At 33.1% G+C, this 17059-nt stretch overlaps 2 protein-coding genes across 2 annotated transcripts; one reads left to right on the forward strand and one right to left on the reverse strand.

Moving 5' to 3' along the window:
- The first annotated feature begins 997 nt into the window (after nucleotides 1–997).
- LOC116116244 (DNA polymerase I, thermostable) lies at nucleotides 998–12004 on the forward strand. Its single transcript, XM_031402340.1, is given in 17 exon segments — nucleotides 998–1117; nucleotides 1844–1915; nucleotides 2018–2238; nucleotides 2566–2794; nucleotides 3437–3516; nucleotides 3865–3903; nucleotides 4244–4262; nucleotides 5350–5403; nucleotides 7449–7576; nucleotides 7660–7728; nucleotides 8048–8133; nucleotides 8520–8629; nucleotides 9487–9537; nucleotides 10018–10088; nucleotides 10472–10516; nucleotides 10880–10954; nucleotides 11635–12004. Coding segments are annotated over 15 exon segments (1338 nt in total). The 5' UTR covers nucleotides 998–1117; nucleotides 1844–1915; nucleotides 2018–2079; the 3' UTR covers nucleotides 11758–12004.
- Nucleotides 12005–12852: 848 nt separating this feature from the next.
- On the reverse strand, nucleotides 12853–16504 carry LOC116116253. The gene is made up of 8 exons (XM_031402353.1): nucleotides 16404–16504; nucleotides 16202–16290; nucleotides 15607–15680; nucleotides 15396–15487; nucleotides 14532–14640; nucleotides 13743–13756; nucleotides 13338–13439; nucleotides 12853–13256 (listed from the first exon to the last, which is right to left on the reverse strand). The coding sequence occupies exons 1-8, from the start codon at nucleotides 16458–16460 to the stop codon at nucleotides 13062–13064; spliced, it is 732 nt and encodes a 243-aa protein (XP_031258213.1). The 5' UTR covers nucleotides 16461–16504; the 3' UTR covers nucleotides 12853–13061.
- Nucleotides 16505–17059: the final 555 nt, after the last annotated feature.

A 17059-nucleotide genomic window follows, 5' to 3' on the forward strand; every position in this document is an offset into this window, starting at 1 on the left:
CGGGAATAGGGTATGAAATAATAAACCAAACACACCCTTTGATTTTCAGTATTTGAAAACACAGTTTTTTTTTTTTTTTTAAATTTTTGGATAAATTTTTATTTATTTATTTTATACTTATCTTTGCAAGTTTATCAAGTGAAACTCGTTTTTTATATTAATGATTTTTATCATTAAATTTATTTCGTAAAGTGATTCAATTATATTGTTCAATGTTATAAGGATTTTATTGGCATCTGAAAAGTTTTCAGTGTTCTATTTTTTATGTTGCCTTTAAAACTTTGTATAAGCTAAAAAAAGTCTAATTAAAAAAATCAAGAAAAAAAAATTATTAATTTGAAATCAACAAGTTTGATAAAACCCAATTAAAGTGATTGGTGGTAAGTTAAATATTTAATCAAAAGCTTGACTCCATCCCTCTTTTATCTTAATTAAGATAAAATCTTATACTGATTTACGTTTTCGGTTTTGAAACTAAAATTTATTATATTATAGTTATCTTTATATCAATGATTTAACATGCAAAAAAAAAAAAAAAAAAAAAAATTCTATAGCAAGGCATTGTTTGAGTATAAATAAATTTAATTATATAATTCAATACAATTTTTAAGGGGATGAGATAGATTTTCAGAGAATCAGAGATGAGTTAAGAGTTGGATGTGAATTTTTGTAGAGGTAGAGATCTGTTAACAGTCAAATTTATGGGAAAATTTTCACTAGATTTCTACAATAAAAGAGTCCTAAAAGATAACAAAAAACAGTAAGGACCAAATAGAATTTTTCACTTTGGGCATTATTGACTTTTAACATTTACCGTTAGAAAACGGTATCAAAAGGAGGTAACTGAGGAAAGTTAATACCCTAGGGAGACGGTTGAAATATCTTGAAATTTAGGGAGTTTTCAAAATCCCTAAACCTCAGTGAAGGTTTTGGATAGTACGCCTTGAGATATCAATGTAATAAAATAGCAGAAGGCCCAGAACCATATGATATGGTCTATTCATCAAAAACCCTCCAATATGGTGGTAATTTTTTCCTTTCTAAAGCCCAGCAGATAAGGACCGTCTTGGCGGGCAATCTCCTCACTTCGACACAGTAGCTCTCTGCAAAAACCCATGTAAGCGAAATGCTTTTTCTTTTTTTTTTTTTAAATTTTTTATCCCTTCGTGTTTTATTCTCCTCCCCTTAGTTTATGTTTCATTGATGAATTTCACTATCCCCATTTAATGACGAAGAAATGGTGAGGCAGAGAAATTTAATGTTTTGATTGTCCTGTAGAACTAGAAATTGTCGCTGATTCAAAGGCCGATGTGTTTATGTACCTTGTTCTGAGATGGGTTTTTAGTATTTTTTTTTTTTTTTTCCCTTTTAATTTGTTTTCTTGCAGTTTCCCGGCCACCAAATAATAGGTTGTTGTCAAATTTTTAAATTGTTCTTTAACATTAATGAGTATTGAAGAATTATCAGTGCGCGACATTGTGTTTGTCAGCTTAAATTTTATTTATAATAGAACTATCGTAATTATATGTTAATTATTGACTGTACAATCTGGAAAGAAAGGAAAAAAGAAACTTGTTTTTTCTTTTTTGTTATGATTGAGACATGGCACGGTGGTGTGAATATTCTAGATTGGGGCATTTCAATTTTCAAGATTTTGTGTTAGCGTATGGTTGTGTCTTTGTTTCTTGTATGATGGTTTCTATTGAGATGATGGACTTGTGGCTTTAAACTCTCTATAAAAAATGATGGAGCTATTTAGTTTCATTCATTATCCACCTGCCTTTAAAATTTTAGTTAATTGGTTGACTAATTAAGTTTAGTTTTTCTTTTGGTGCTAATACAGGTAGAAGGAACTGTTTTATACACAAACCTTTTGTTTGTTTGTTTGTTTTTTTCCCTTTGTTTTGGAAGGAGGGTAAGCAATTGTTTTTATTCCTTCCTTCATTATCTTGATGCTGATAGTTAGTATAGCTTTTGTATTTTTTCTTATCATTTGAGGAATGACTTTGGATTTCAGGTCATTGCAAACCTTAAAGGCTCTTTTTCCGTGCTATGTCATAGTCTGGTTGCTCTAAATTTATGGCATATTTGCAGTCTTTGCATTCCCGAGTCCATTCCTTTTGGAGAAATTTTAATTGCTTTGGTAAAGACTTCACAAGGCCTCATAGAGTTGGAAACAATTTGTCTTCTATTAAGAGACTTGATCTAATTCATCTTTTATCCTTTCAATCCGTGAAGGTAACTCTCTACAAACTATATGAGAAAATTTATAAACATTGGAAAACAACTTTCTAGTTTCTTTGACTATGATTACTGCTTCAAAATATTAATCTTTCACTTGACTTTTTTACTCGTAATTTATAACAAAAAAATTTGCCACACATTCGAATGTGGTGACTCTTTGCTTAATACATCTTTGCCATGTTTCTGAATGCATCAATTTCATAGGAGTACATACATCCATACTCTCTATACAGGTCTTGATTATTTTGCTGGCAACATGCAATAGTTTTCTCCTTTAATGAAAAATGGTGAAGAATGACTATAATGGTTTTTGTTTTACAGGGCTATTGCAGTCTATCTGCAGATTCAAGTTCGACTCTTCCTGGAGTTGCTCACACAAATGTTAACAGTAATGTAGTTACTTCTAAAAGTGAACAATCATTGCACCAGGAGGCACACCTTCAGTCCGCGAAGTTTGAAGATAGACCACCAAATGCCAATCCCCCAAATGGCAGAGTAATGCTTATTGATGGCACATCAATCATTTATAGGGCTTACTACAAGCTGTTGGGTATGTTACAACATTCTTCTTTTTTATTTATATTGAATGATTTTATTGAGATTGGAATTCAATTATGCCTTGTAAGTTTTTTTTTTTTTTTTTAATAAATATTGTTGAGTTACGGTCAGTGTAGCTATTTGCATCTTGGTTTATCATATTACATATACTTTAATTCATTATAATATGTTTAATGGAGGGATGTATATCCTCACTGACCTAAAATTCGAACATTATAAATTGGATTCCGTTACTTGGTTATCTAAAAGATTGAATATCTTAGAAGTGTAGCTTTCATTTTTCTTTTCTTAACTTTGGAAACTTGTTGTTTTGGATTTTTTTTTTTTTAATAGTTAATTTGGCAATATAAATAGACTATTCTTTTTAGAGAGGAAGGTATAATTTTTTTGTAGATTAGTGTTTGATACCTGGCATCTCTTTTGGGCCTTTGAGAAATAACTCAATATTCTCCTTCTTCTTCATTCACTATTATCAAGGAGGTGTATTTGGTTAACTATGGTGTTTATTTGGCTTTGTAATGTCAGACCTTTGCTTCTTTTCAGGCATTTATATTAATGTCTGATAGTTATTTGAAAATGTAGGCAGTTATTTTCTCTAATTATTGTTTTTCTTTTTCCTTCTTATGGAGAGCAGCAAAGTTGCATCATGGTCATCTATCACATGCTGATGGCAATGGAGATTGGGTTTTAACTATATTTTCAGCTCTGTCTCTTGTGAGTGATGTTTATTTTCAGTATCTTGTGACTTATTGTTAATTATTTCTATTTCGTCTTTTGATATTATAATTTAATTTTATCTTAGATAAAAATTTAGTAGCGAAATGATGTATATTGATGTTAATAAATATTTTGCATGAGACACTTGTATCTGCAGCATCTTTAGCGTTATTGGGACAGACAGAGAAGTGTAGCACATTTAGTGTTATCAGATAGACCTTTTCTTCCCCTCATGTCAAATATTTGCGAACTGTTGGGGCAGATTGGGCCTTAAATTTGAAACTTTCCAGATTTACTTAAATTTTTTCTGGTCTAAGGTTTTTCTGATCCTTCTTTCTCTTGCAGATCATTGATGTGCTGGAGTTCATCCCATCTCATGTAGCGGTATAATTTTGGCCGTTGTTCTGTTCCATGCTTCTTTTGAAAATCTAAATTTACATTGTGAATGATGTGTGTTCATTATCTCATATCAGCTTTTGGGTAACTGTATATGTAGCAGATTTTATTTACTGGAGAGTGGTTGAACAGCCTTTTTCAGAATGATTTTTCACTGTATATGTAGTAAATTTACACTTGTGTTGCATGTTAAATGTAGCAGGATTCATAAGATATCTTTCTTACTTGAAGTTTTTAATTTATCACTTTTTTTTTTTTTTTTCCATTCTCTCTTTTAAATTGGATGGTGGTTCTTAACAATTGATTGTTTCCTTCTTTCTTTATGCAGGTGGTGTTTGACCATGATGGTGAGATTTGATATTCCTGGGCAATTTTTATTTTGTACTTTATTTCTTTGATTTTTTATTGACTGGTTCCTGTTCTCTTGAATAATCTGTTAATATCGTTGTTTTACATGCTATTTAAATTATATTAATTCTTTCAGCAAGTGGCTTGACTCTATTTGTCCATGGAATGCATTTTCTGAATGAATAGTGCTATACTTCTCAAGTATGTATTCCGACTTTTGTATCCTAAGTTATGTGGCATTAATCTAAGATTGTTAAGTGGATGATGAAATAATATAGTAAATGTTAGGGCAACCATTAGTTAGTGCCACCTATCATGAGATGCAAAAGTTTGGAAATGAACTTGGAAGTATAGTATTACTCTTACTCAAGCATCCACACTATCATTGGTTAGATAAACTACATCTGTAGTTTTTCTCTTAATATATTCCTGGGATTTTTGTTAAAGTGGAGAATGAGAAATTTTTTTGACCATTGTGAGAATACTCTTTGATGTTGAGGGAAGCGTACGGATGGAGATTCATATAAGAATTAATCTAATTTAGGCCCTAATGTACATGAGCTTTGGGATTCAATGGTGAAGGGTTTTTGTAATGCACCCAGTGACAATAGTTGCTTTCCTTTATACTCTCATATCCTATTTTCTTTGTCTCCTATGCTAACTTCTTGAGAATATCCTCTGATGTTGAGTGAATTGCATGGATAGAAATTCATAAAACTATCTATTTAATTCTGGCCATAATCAACATGGGTATCTTTTACTTAGTGATGAAGGGTTTCTATAGAGCCCCAATAGAAAATAGTTTGCTGGCCTTCTTTATACTATCATATCCTTTTCTCTCAGTCTTCAATGCTCACTTTGTGTTTCTACAATGAAATAAATTATTTTCCCTTTTTCTTGAATTGATGTTTCAGAAATATATACATTTTATTATCGTCCTTCTGTAACATTCTTTACCTGTTAAATGTTAAGTTTTCTAGTCTGATGTTCCCTTTAGTAGTTGGAGAATATTCACATAAGTTGTGGGGTACTTGGTTTGTGAATCTGTTGTTTAAAATTTTGATAAAACAAACCTTTTCCTTTCAGGATTTCCATTTGGTCATGCTTCTATTTCTTCAAAAGAAAATTTCATGGCAAAAGGTGAGATTGTTTGTTTGTTTTTATTTCTTTTGGTATTATGATGAAGCTGAGAAAGTTGTGGAAGATCCTTAGGATATTAAGAAGCATGTTTGTAGTTTAAAAATTTAATGATCATGGTTGTTATTGGGTGTTAGAGTTTTTTTTTGTCTTGTAACAAATACATGATTCGCATGTAACTGTATGGTACTGGGTGTGCATGTCTTGAAATGGTGCACGATAGCTTATATACCATATCAAGACATGCACATTGTAACCAGATCTCTTAACTAAAAATAGATGGTTTGCAATTTATATGATGTTACAATATGACATTACAATGCGTATGGGCTTCTTTCTCGAAAACCCGTTTTCCTCAATCTTGTGATATTTTAGACGCTTTGGTCCCTAGAGAAATCGTGGGCTACTCATTGCTAGTGCTTCAAATAATAGCATTTTTTACATGCAACACTATGGGGTAAGCTGGTTGAGCAGGGGAATTTTCAGCCCTCTAGATGTGAATTCTAATTGTGTTATTCTGGAAATTAGCTATTCTGGAAATTAGCGAGAATTTTGTGAATACAGAAAAAATTTTAATTAACTTGAGGCAATTGATGAATATATATGAATTTAAAACTGTATATCCAAGAAAACATGCTGTAATATATGATAGAATTGTCCAACAATAGAATTATGAAAATTCCATGCGTATTTTATTTGAGTATTGACATACCATAGATAATAATATACAACAAAATTGTGCTTATAAAAGTTTAGTCGGTTGTATTCTGGTCATAATTTAAGATTCCAAAAGTTCACTTCTGGTTTTGAACTATGCTGTGTGCTTCACATAGATTCTTTATATTCGAGTGATCCTAGTTCTGTTGGTTGCATAAATATATGATTTACTATGTCTGGATCAAGGATTCGATGACAGGAAGTTTGCTTATTACCTGTGTCTGGTGTGAGAAATCTTTGCATCCTAAAATGGATGTCTTTGTTTTTGAATTTACATACTTTGATGTTTTTGTTCATATCGTATTATTTTCTACTCTGAAATTATACTCTATTTCTGTTTAAGTGACCCCTTCTTCAACTCCCTGGAATAATAAGGTTGTTGAGGACTTTTAAATTTTCTAATATGATAAGTTGCTGACACGTCCTTTCCACAGATCACTTTTAAAACTATATCGATGTCGTTAATGCACATTCTGTCTCTCGTTTGGTTCAACCTACATAGAATATGAGCAGAATGACTTGAAAGCTGAACCTTATGTACATAAACCCTTTCCTCATCACGGGACTTGAAGCATGTATTCAAGCGTTTTTTTAGGTCTTTAACCCAAGTCTGGGACAAACCATAGAGCTCGATGTTATTTTTGTATCAAAGTGCATCTAAATGTATCCCCAGATCTAGATTTCTGGTTTTAACCAAATTGGTCGATGTTTTGCCTTTGGTGGAAAGTCTTACACAACATTTTTTTTTTTTTTTTTTAATTGTTATCATTTAGCTTTTGTACATGAATTCATCATTTAACCTTAGTCATATTTTATGTCTATTCACTGGCAAAGTAGAGTAGATGGCTGTCATATTCATGGTAAAGTGGAATATTTCAGTATAAGGCTTCCATTTGACTGTTTTGGTTCTTGGATATTGCTGGATTTGAAGTCAAGCTATTTTGATCATGTCTCTTAATCTTAGTTTTGTTTCTCCTGTGGTCTATAAGAGAGGAAGCTTTCATGATTACTCCCTTAATTTTTGTTCTGTACCTCTTCTAAGGATTAAAGCAGTTTGAAACTAGCAGATATAACGTCATCTTTTATTAAATAATGGTCAATCACATCTCTTTACACCTTGACCTTTGTGCATTCGTCTATTTGTTGTTATCACCCTTTCATTTCTGTATTGGTAATTTACTTCTTATTTTTAGTTTAAAATCACTTTAATATATTAAGTAAATTCATGGTTTTCCTCTTTATTTTATGGCTAGGTAGTACTAATATTTTAAATATATGATCACTCTCTTTGAAAGCGAAAGTCTGATTATATATGCTTAAATTTTTTGAAGGCATGAATTTCCGTCATACTCTATATCCATCTTACAAGAACAACCGTCCCCCTACACCTGATACCATAGTTCAGGGGCTTCAATATTTGAAAGCATCCATCAAGGCTATGTCCGTTAAAGTGATTGAGGTAAACATCTAGTACCATGTATTCATATGATTAGTTAATCTGATGGTTTGAGGCACTAATCATGAAACTTTATTACAAGTCAGGTACCTGGTGTAGAAGCTGATGACGTGATTGGAACATTGGCTATGAGGAGTGTTGATGACGGGTACAAGGTAAGTATCTTAAACTATTTTGAATTTTCATATTGGAGTAATCCAAGGTTTATATCGGTTTCTATTTATACACTCATCTTTGAGCATTTCATTGCACAATGCAGAATGATACTAGAGTTGTCTATAATTGTCTTTTCCCCATGTAAAAGCAAGACACTATGTTGGGTTGAAAAGAAATTGCATATAATATACCGCATTTTGGAAGCAACGAAAACGAAGTGCCAGTGTATCAGTGTTTACTCATTGTATACTGTTATCGCATTCCACTCTTTATTGTTTCCTCTTGCTTTACTTTTTATTTATTTATTTTTTCCGACAGGTACGAGTTGTTTCCCCAGATAAAGATTTCTTTCAGATCCTCTCCCCCTCTTTACGTCTTCTACGAATAGCACCACGTGGATTTGAGTTAGTATATATTGATTATACAACTTTTCATTCTTCTTTCTCTTCTAAAATTTGAAGTATGAAAATCAAGAAATCTTTTGATTTCTGGAACCTGTTTTGCTCTTTAACCATGTTTATAGCACGCCCGAGTTGATTTAACTGATTCTCACTAAATTAGTAACAAAGTTCATATTATTTATTAATATCAGCTTGCGGATATTACTTAATAGGAAAGACAAAATTCCTGTTTGGTACATCTATGTAGCAACTAGCAAGTATAATATATTTATCTTCTGTTTTGCGATTTATTTTGCATTTTAAGTCAATTGTTTTATTTACGATATGCATGTATTCTTTTATTTATTTTTTTTTTTGATTTAAATGACCTTGGGCTTTTGGTTATCCAGTATGGTTTCATTTGGAATGGAAGATTTTGCTAAAAAATATGGAGTTTTGAAGCCTTCACAATTCGTGGATGTGATAGCTCTTGTGGGTGATGCTGCTGATAATATTCCAGGTTATTTGTGATTCTTTTTTGTAAAAGATGAATATGGTTAAAAGCAATTTTTATCTAACCTAGCTTTTGACTTTCAGTAATTTATTTATCTGCCATCATGTGTGGCTTGGGAAGCAGTCCTTTTTTATATCATATTGCAGTTTTCTCTGTCCACTAACCCACTCTCAGAGAAAAAGAAAAGTGTAGCTTGTTTTGTGAAATTATTGAAAGGAGGTTATGGTATAGGACAACCTAGAGAATTTATGAAGTTATTGTAATTTCTCTTCGATTAATTATTATTTTCTTGCCTTATTTATTTTCTAGTTTAAATGAGAGAAGACTTCCTTATTTGGGCTGGGCTTCGAACCTGTTAGGGGAAGATTTTTTTACCTGCTATAAATTGAATTTATGCTTCTTTAGAACTTGTAGACAATAGGTTCCACATAATTTCTCATGTTACTGCTAATTTGTAATTAACTTGAAAATTCCCAAAATCAGCCGCCCACACCCCCACAATAAAACCTCTATAGTAGGATTTGTATATGTAATACAACTATGGTGTGTTGAGGATGCATGCATTGTTTTTTGGCATTTCCTTGATTTTAAAATCTTGATAGAGGTCAGAGTTTCGAATTTTCCTGATATCTTGATGTGCTTCTTAGTTTTACTTTGGAGCTTGAATTCTTTCCAAATGTAAGATATGGCCACGTTTAGCCTCTGGTTGAATATGGGAATGGATGAGGGTTAGGAGTGGATGCTTCAGATTAGTCTTCAAAGAAATGGATTTTTAAATTATTAACAACTCCTTTGTTTTATGTACATATTTCTTGAGATATGTTAAATTCCACCAATAGTGCAACATTACCTTATGAATGCAGGAGTTGAAGGGATTGGAAATGTTCGTGCTGTGCAACTCATCTCTTCCCCTAGTTTGGTATGTTAATTCATCATTTAGGATGTTTTCTTGTTTGATGTGAACTAAAGTATACATTAGTTGCATTTTTATGCTATGAAATTCGTCAATTTTTGTTATCATCTGGAAATTGAAGATGATGCACCCTTATGCATGTTTTAATTGTAAAATCCTGTTTTCTATATGCCTAACTATGATAATAAAACTTAGGGATATGCTAAAATTCTTTTGCTGTTGATGAGAAGATCTGAAAAAAAAAATACATATATATTGTATAATATTGACAAGGTTTAACCTGAAGTACAAACGTTGTTGATATATAGTTTTTCCTCAATTAAAATTGGGGCACCCTTACTGACTAGAGGTTTATAATTGATGTTTTCTTGTCATCAGTCCCAACTACTTGTTGCCCAATTAATTCTTATCTATCTCTTCCCAATCCTCAAAACTTCTTATTCTTGATATCTGACATGTTATATCCTCACTTGAATGGCAGGCACATTGGAGAACTTGTTGAAATCTGTTGATCAATTGAAGGAGATCTTATTAGAGAGGTAGAATTTACCTGTTACAACTAAATCATAAACTTTTTCTTCTTATTCTCTTCTCTGGTTGGTTAGCCGGTGTAAATTAGTTAATAGATGGCTTGTTGCTCTAATCTGTTTGGACCATATGCCCCCAGTTTAGGCCTCTGTAGTGGACTGAAATTAATCAATTTACAAAGTTCACCCATGATATGTTAACTTAGCATCTAATGAATAAAATTTGTTTTCATTTTCATTTTATACATTTCAACTGGCTGAAAAGTTTTGCATTTCTTTCTATTTTTCTTTTTAATAAGATGGTTTGTAGATGTTTTCTGCAATCTTTATTCTTCATGCACTTGCAGTGTTGTAGAGAGAGTTTACTATACATAATGCTATTCCTAATTCTCTTTTTATCTCTTGCAGACCTTGATAACTCATGCTGATCAAGCTATCCTAAGCAAGAACCTGGTATTGTTGTCTACCTTTATCATTGCTTGTTGAAACTAAGTCTTCTCCTTGTATGTTGAATTCATAATTACTGGTTCTACACTCGTAATCCATATGTTTATTATGCTCCTTTTTTTTCTTACATGAGTAAATATTCTCGTATATTTGTCAAATTCTTATCAAAAGCTGCCTGGCATATCTCCTATTCCATCATTCAACTCTACTTGATGATATCTATTAATGTATTTGATGATGGAAATTTCTCATCAGCAAATTACTCCAATTGATATATAATCACATAAAATAGTTTAACTTCTTTATGTTTTGACTGACACTTATGCAATGAACTTTGTTATGGTATTGGAATCTTGTATGTTGTGGCAGGCATGGCTACGTTCTGATCTTCCATTCTACATGGTACCATTTACTACCAGTGATCTCACTTTTAAAAAACCAGAGGTTTGTGTAATCACAATTGGGTAAACTTTATCTGTCTTTATGAATCTGTGACTTTTTCAGTTATTCTAATGCATTGAATTATACTTGGAAACTTTTGGCTATATTTACCAGGACTTGTACCTGTTTTTATGCTGTAGGCAACAAAGTGAATCATCTGAACATCTGTCACTACATAATACTTGTGGAAAAAAAAAAAAAAAAAAAAAAAATTAGTTTAAACTAGCATTATAGCTCTCACTGGGGCGTCTTTTGGCCATTTCAAGTCATATCCACTTAAATTCCATCCTAGGTTTTGCTCACAGATGTCAATTCATTCTCATTTGCCCTTTTTCTGAGGAACCAAATTCTTTCTGCGTCACATTTTCTCCCCTTATATTGAGATCAGAACTGTGATGCCCTCAAAAGGAATTGCAACTCTTATTGGAGGGATTATTTTAGTTTTGCCATTACTTTTGTCTGGTCCTATCTTCTAGGTTTTCTATGCTTTTCTTTGTACCTAAATGATTTCAGCATTCTTCTTCTTTCGTCATTCATGATTCATTGAAGCACCTTTGCCAAATGATGCCACATCTTGCATGCATTAGGAAACCATTTGCACTCTGTTGATAACAAGTCATGGAAGAGGTTTTTCATATACTTATGTGATGCTTCAAGCTGAAACTGGATCATGATGGATACAGGACAATGGGGAGAAATTCAGAAGCCTCTTGACTGCCATTGCGGCTTATGCAGAAGGGTTCTCAGCTGATCCAATGATAAGAAGAGCCATGTATTTGTGGAAGAAACTTGAAGGGGTGCGATGAATTGTCTCTAGGATTCGGGCTCTTTGCTAGTAAAGCTTGTTTGGAAATCAGATATTGTTGAAGCAGAGAGGATAACATGTATATTGATTGATTTTGGCACAGAATATAGTTCCTACACTGGCTACCATTACTTGGACATTTGATAATTTTCTATATAAAAGTTCTAATGTATCGGGTAATGTAGCATGTCCAAAGAGTTAACACCGTTGAATAAAGATTAGAGAAGTTTCGTTAATAATAGAAATTCTCATCCAACAGCGTTCGCATACCTGAAATTTATACTATTTGGTTTGGGTATAAACTATTGTTTTAAAAGTCGGCCTGGCCTTGTCGGATCCGGTGCTTTCATCGGGTCTAATTACCCATTTCATTAATCACTAAAAACCTTAGAAATTGAGATGATGATCAGCGAACAATTGAAGGTTGGGATGTTGGGGCTTTTGAAAAAAAAAAGTTCCAGTGAGTGTAATGGTGGCAACAGAATTGATTTTCGGTGAGTGAATCAATTGAAAATCGAAAAAAAAGACGACAGTGATAGTCGACTTTTGCCAACAATTGGCAAGGCATTAGGAGTGGGGTGAGGTGGGTTTTGATCAGAAGGTTGAGGGGAGCAATTTTGTGGTGATGGGGAGGGTTGTCGATGCCAACGGTGGTGAGATCTGGCTTAGAATGTTGACGTCGACGTTGGTGAGATTTGGTCAATTTCAACCAAATATTGGGTAGATTTTATGGAGACTAGATTCAAAGGATGATTGGGATTGTATTTGGTGTGTCATTGTCGCCAACTAGTCAACCACCGATTTGTATTTGGAGTGTGTGTGTTAAATTTTTAACCTATAGAGACTTAATTATAGCGTTGTATTTGCTAAATTTTAAAATTTTTGTCACTTGTTTTCACCAGCCAGTCAAACCAATCGACCCGAGACGTGAGAACTTTGCTAGATTTCATCCGGGTTTGGTTATTAAAGCATTGATATAAACATAATTTGCCTATGTTACCAAATTTTTTCTCTTATATCTATGTTACTAATTGCTCCATTAATATAGCAAAAATAGGGCATGTTGAAATTTTCCGGGATCAGTACAGCTGAGGCATGATTATTAGGTGTTCCAAAAAATGGCCTTGATTTTGACGCTAATTACAAGTCAGTATGCAAAACTTTTGTCCAGGAGATGAAATTGTAGATCAGAGACAAAAATTAGACCTCTATAACACCAATTGCATCACTTGCAAGGATGAAATGACCTAATTAACTGAAGACAAAAAAATTGGTAAGCTCTTAAATAACATAAACATCATCAGTTTACACATCAGAGGACCTTGAACTCGATACTTCAACATCTGATTCTTCTTCAGCTTCTGGTTTTTCTTCAGCCTCTGAATTTTCAAGCTCCATTATAGCATTAAATCCAAACTCATTTCCTGGAGTAAAAACCTTTTTGAGTTCTTCAGCAGACTGGGTTGTGGTAACTTTTTTCTCCTTCACGTTCAAATTTTCCTGCATTGAATTAAAACATTTGTAAGTGTCGACCGAGGTTGGATCAAAAGATGCATGCAACAAGAATTGACAATGACTTGCCTTCTTTGAATAATCAGTCATGGTTGAGCTAACTATTTCTTGTACTACAAACTTGGTCACACGGTCTTCACCGAGGATTTGTAAGAGGAAATCCTTTGGGACCTGGGAAAATTAAAATATCGGACATATTATATCTAGTAAAAAGCATAATAGATATATTTTATACAATTTATCCCAAAGTGAATCGCCAATCCACTGAAAATATATTCTGCAAGTCTAAAATTCGGAGCAACATCTAAAGTTTGGTTGCTTCAGGACATGCATGGTATCTTTAATTCTAAAGAATTAATCCCAACTTCTTAGTGCTCTACATGTTAAACCAAATCTGTTTTTTGAAAATGCCAAAAAAGATCAAGCATAATCTCTAAGAATATGGAGACAAAGCCAAGGCCAAAAACTACTAACCTTTGTAGTTTTTCCTGCAATTGTCCCCGTACATGCAAAATGTAAGATGGTTAGAATTCATGGCGTGACTAGTTCACAGGCTGCATAGAACACAAATCTATGAACCAAAAGAGAACAGAGAGAGAGAGAGAATAGAGATAAAGTGCACTCAAACATGCAGTAGGTTCAAAAAATTGATTCAGCTTATAGGGAAAATCACTCCAATTGCATCAGCAATACACAAAGCCTAGTGATTGAACCCTTGACCTGTAGACCATGGTCTACTGACCATTTAATAGCGCATAGCTCATGCAACAAGCACCATTGAGTTTATCTTGGAACAAAAAAGGTTCTTGCCACACTCAATGTCAAGATCTACGAACACTTGCAGGACAAAATTAATAATGTCTGATACTACAGTATGTACCAAGGCTAAAGAAATTTGATATGCTTTACCCAAAAAAAAGAAATTTGATATGAAATGAGTGCATATGGACTACTTGATTCACATACGAATAAAGATTGCATTTGGGTTGTAGAAGAATAAAGAACTCAAGTAAGATAAAAGACGATTCTATTTGAGACATTCTGGAGGATACAATATTATGAAATGAATGAGCACCTATTGGTATGCATAGATGAAGTCAATATTATATATTCAAGCAAATCAAAAGTTAGGTAAATCAACAGCAGAACTTGAGAAATTTATACATTGGCATATTTCCATTGTTTCTAACAAGAAGAAACATAAAGCAAGCTGTGAACTTCAATGACCTAATCCTATTAAAATGCGTAACATGAATGCATTACCTCCTTTTTCTCGGCGAAATCCAGGTATTGGTGGTGCTGAACGAGCCAAATTCGCTAAAACCTTATCAAATACTTTTTGTGTCGCATCACCAGTCAAATCCACTTTCACCTGACAGTGGAACAGCATAAGAATCACAGATGGTGGTTCTAAGAACATCAGGAAAGTAGATAGAATAGTGCTTGAACTCCCAAGCAAAAATGATATGCCTAAAAACATAAGGATCATGTTTTCATCCACTCTTATGAACTCATGTACAATCCTTTAATGCTATAGTAACAGTTAACAAGCTAAATGACACCATTAGCTAATATTTATCAATTTACAATAGAAATAATGAAACGAATCAATCCACTTCTGGACTTATATACCTCATGAGAATTGCTAAGGCAACATAACTCCTATAACATTATGTTTAGAGGATAATACCTTCAATGAGAAGCTGCAATATTGTGCTACATATCATCAATATATATCGAAACAAGAAGAACTACGTGTGCATGAGATAGAGAAAGAGCCTTGGCAGCATACGTTTAGCAAAAGAAATTAAAAAGGCTTTAAAGCTAATAAGCATAATAGTCACATTTACTTGAAAGAACATCTTGTCAATTGGTGAATGTTAGAAGTTGAATTTGTCCCATATCGCCCCAATAGTGGGCTGTTATGGTGTACATAAGTAATTGGGCTCCCTCCTCCCTTGAGCTAGCTTTTGGGAGTGGGTTCTACCCAATCTCACTTTATCAGTGAAAAACCAGCATAATGTGCAAAGAGAATCCTAGTGTTGCATCAATTTGCAGGTGAGGATGAATACATAAATGACTATTGACTGCACAAGTAAATTATTCAAGATAATCGTGCTGACACACCTGTATCTTATTTTCGTCTTGAGACTCTACAACTATCTTGGCATCTTTCACGCTTATTAAGTCCTCTGGATCTGTAATAGACACCTCTAGACCTACAATACCCTTGTAGCAAATAACTTCAGAAACTTACACCAATTAACAAGAAAGGATAAACAAAAGGCATGACATACATATATCATAACATTGCATACTATATTCAGTTTTAGTTCACCTGTATCAACTGCTGCTATAGGCTTTAATACATCTCGATGTCTTTTCATACGGGAATTACATGATAATGACAACCTTAAAGCACAACAGTATGTAAGACAATGCTCACAGAAATCTCAAGTAAAATACGAACAAATGAAAAACATTGAAAATAGGAAATTAAGCTCAAATCACATCAATAAAATTTATCAAGGGTAAGAAAGCTAAATTTTATAGCTTGTAATACTACTACTCTCATCAAATTACAACATTATTTTACCAAATCCTACATTCCTACATTACAAGTGTGGCATTTCATATTACACAAAATTTTGCGCGAGGAGAGAAAATCTTACACACAAGTGATGTATGTACAACCAACCAATCATAGGATGAGTGTATGTCATATGAGCTAACATGGCACCTCATGATTGGTTGGTTGTATGAACATCCGATATAGGGTTTGTGATATTCATGCTAAGCTTCACGTTGTTACAATTTTTACATTTGATACTAATAAGCTAGTCAAAGAAATTAAACGGTAATTATAAGAAACTCTAAAATAATTATAACAAAGAAAACAAAAACTTTTTCATCCAATTATAAGTTTTATTTACCTAACGTTTTGCTTTTTAAATACATTAAAACTTGTGGTACTTTGGTGGAAATGAGTTTGCTTGTTGTTGCAGCTCCTCAGAGAGACCAACTGTAAAAGAAAATTAAACAAAAAGAATGAAATTTTGAGCTGTAAATCGAACTTTTTTCTTCTGGGTATTGTTTATTTATGAAGAAAATTAGTAAATAAATGAGTTTTCTTACTTTGGGTTGTTGAAAGTTTGATGGCATTATCGTCATGGTGAATGAAGCTGAGGCCATTTTGCTGGTTTGCTCTCTGGTTCAGTTCTTTATCAACAGAGGTCTGCAGGATAAATATATAGAAACTCCTAAAGCCGTCGTTTATGTTTTAATTTTTTGGGGAGTTTGAGATTGTGCAAACGTTACGGGTTCAAATGATATTTATGAATTCAAAGAGATGAGTTTAATATATTTGAGGTAAAGATCATTTAGTCCCCTTGAAGTTTTCTATTTATCCCTTTTCCCGCCCTCTATTGCCTACTGGTTCTTAAATCTCACAGTGCCTATGCCTCTCATATGTTTAAGTGCTATTTGTACTAATCATAAACAAAGCAATGGGATTTGAGACTTTCTTTACAATCATGGCTAATAAAAATGAAACTCATAACTTGATGTAGGAAAACCTATGACCGAGAGTAATATTTCGGAGGATTACAGATCTTCTTGGATCATGATCTTTTTATTTAACTAAATAGGATCGTAGGTTTCTTGAGCCGGATTATGGATTATAGAGATGATTTTAAGCTTCAACCATATGCACCACTATATCTAGCAATATGACAATCCCCAAAGCCACATATGATGAGCTAGCTGATACAGGCATATGACTAGGCGTGCGA

The sequence above is a fragment of the Pistacia vera genome, unplaced genomic scaffold (assembly GCF_008641045.1).
Source record: "Pistacia vera cultivar Batoury unplaced genomic scaffold, PisVer_v2 Contig767, whole genome shotgun sequence".
In the NCBI taxonomy this organism is placed as follows: domain Eukaryota; kingdom Viridiplantae; phylum Streptophyta; class Magnoliopsida; order Sapindales; family Anacardiaceae; genus Pistacia; species Pistacia vera.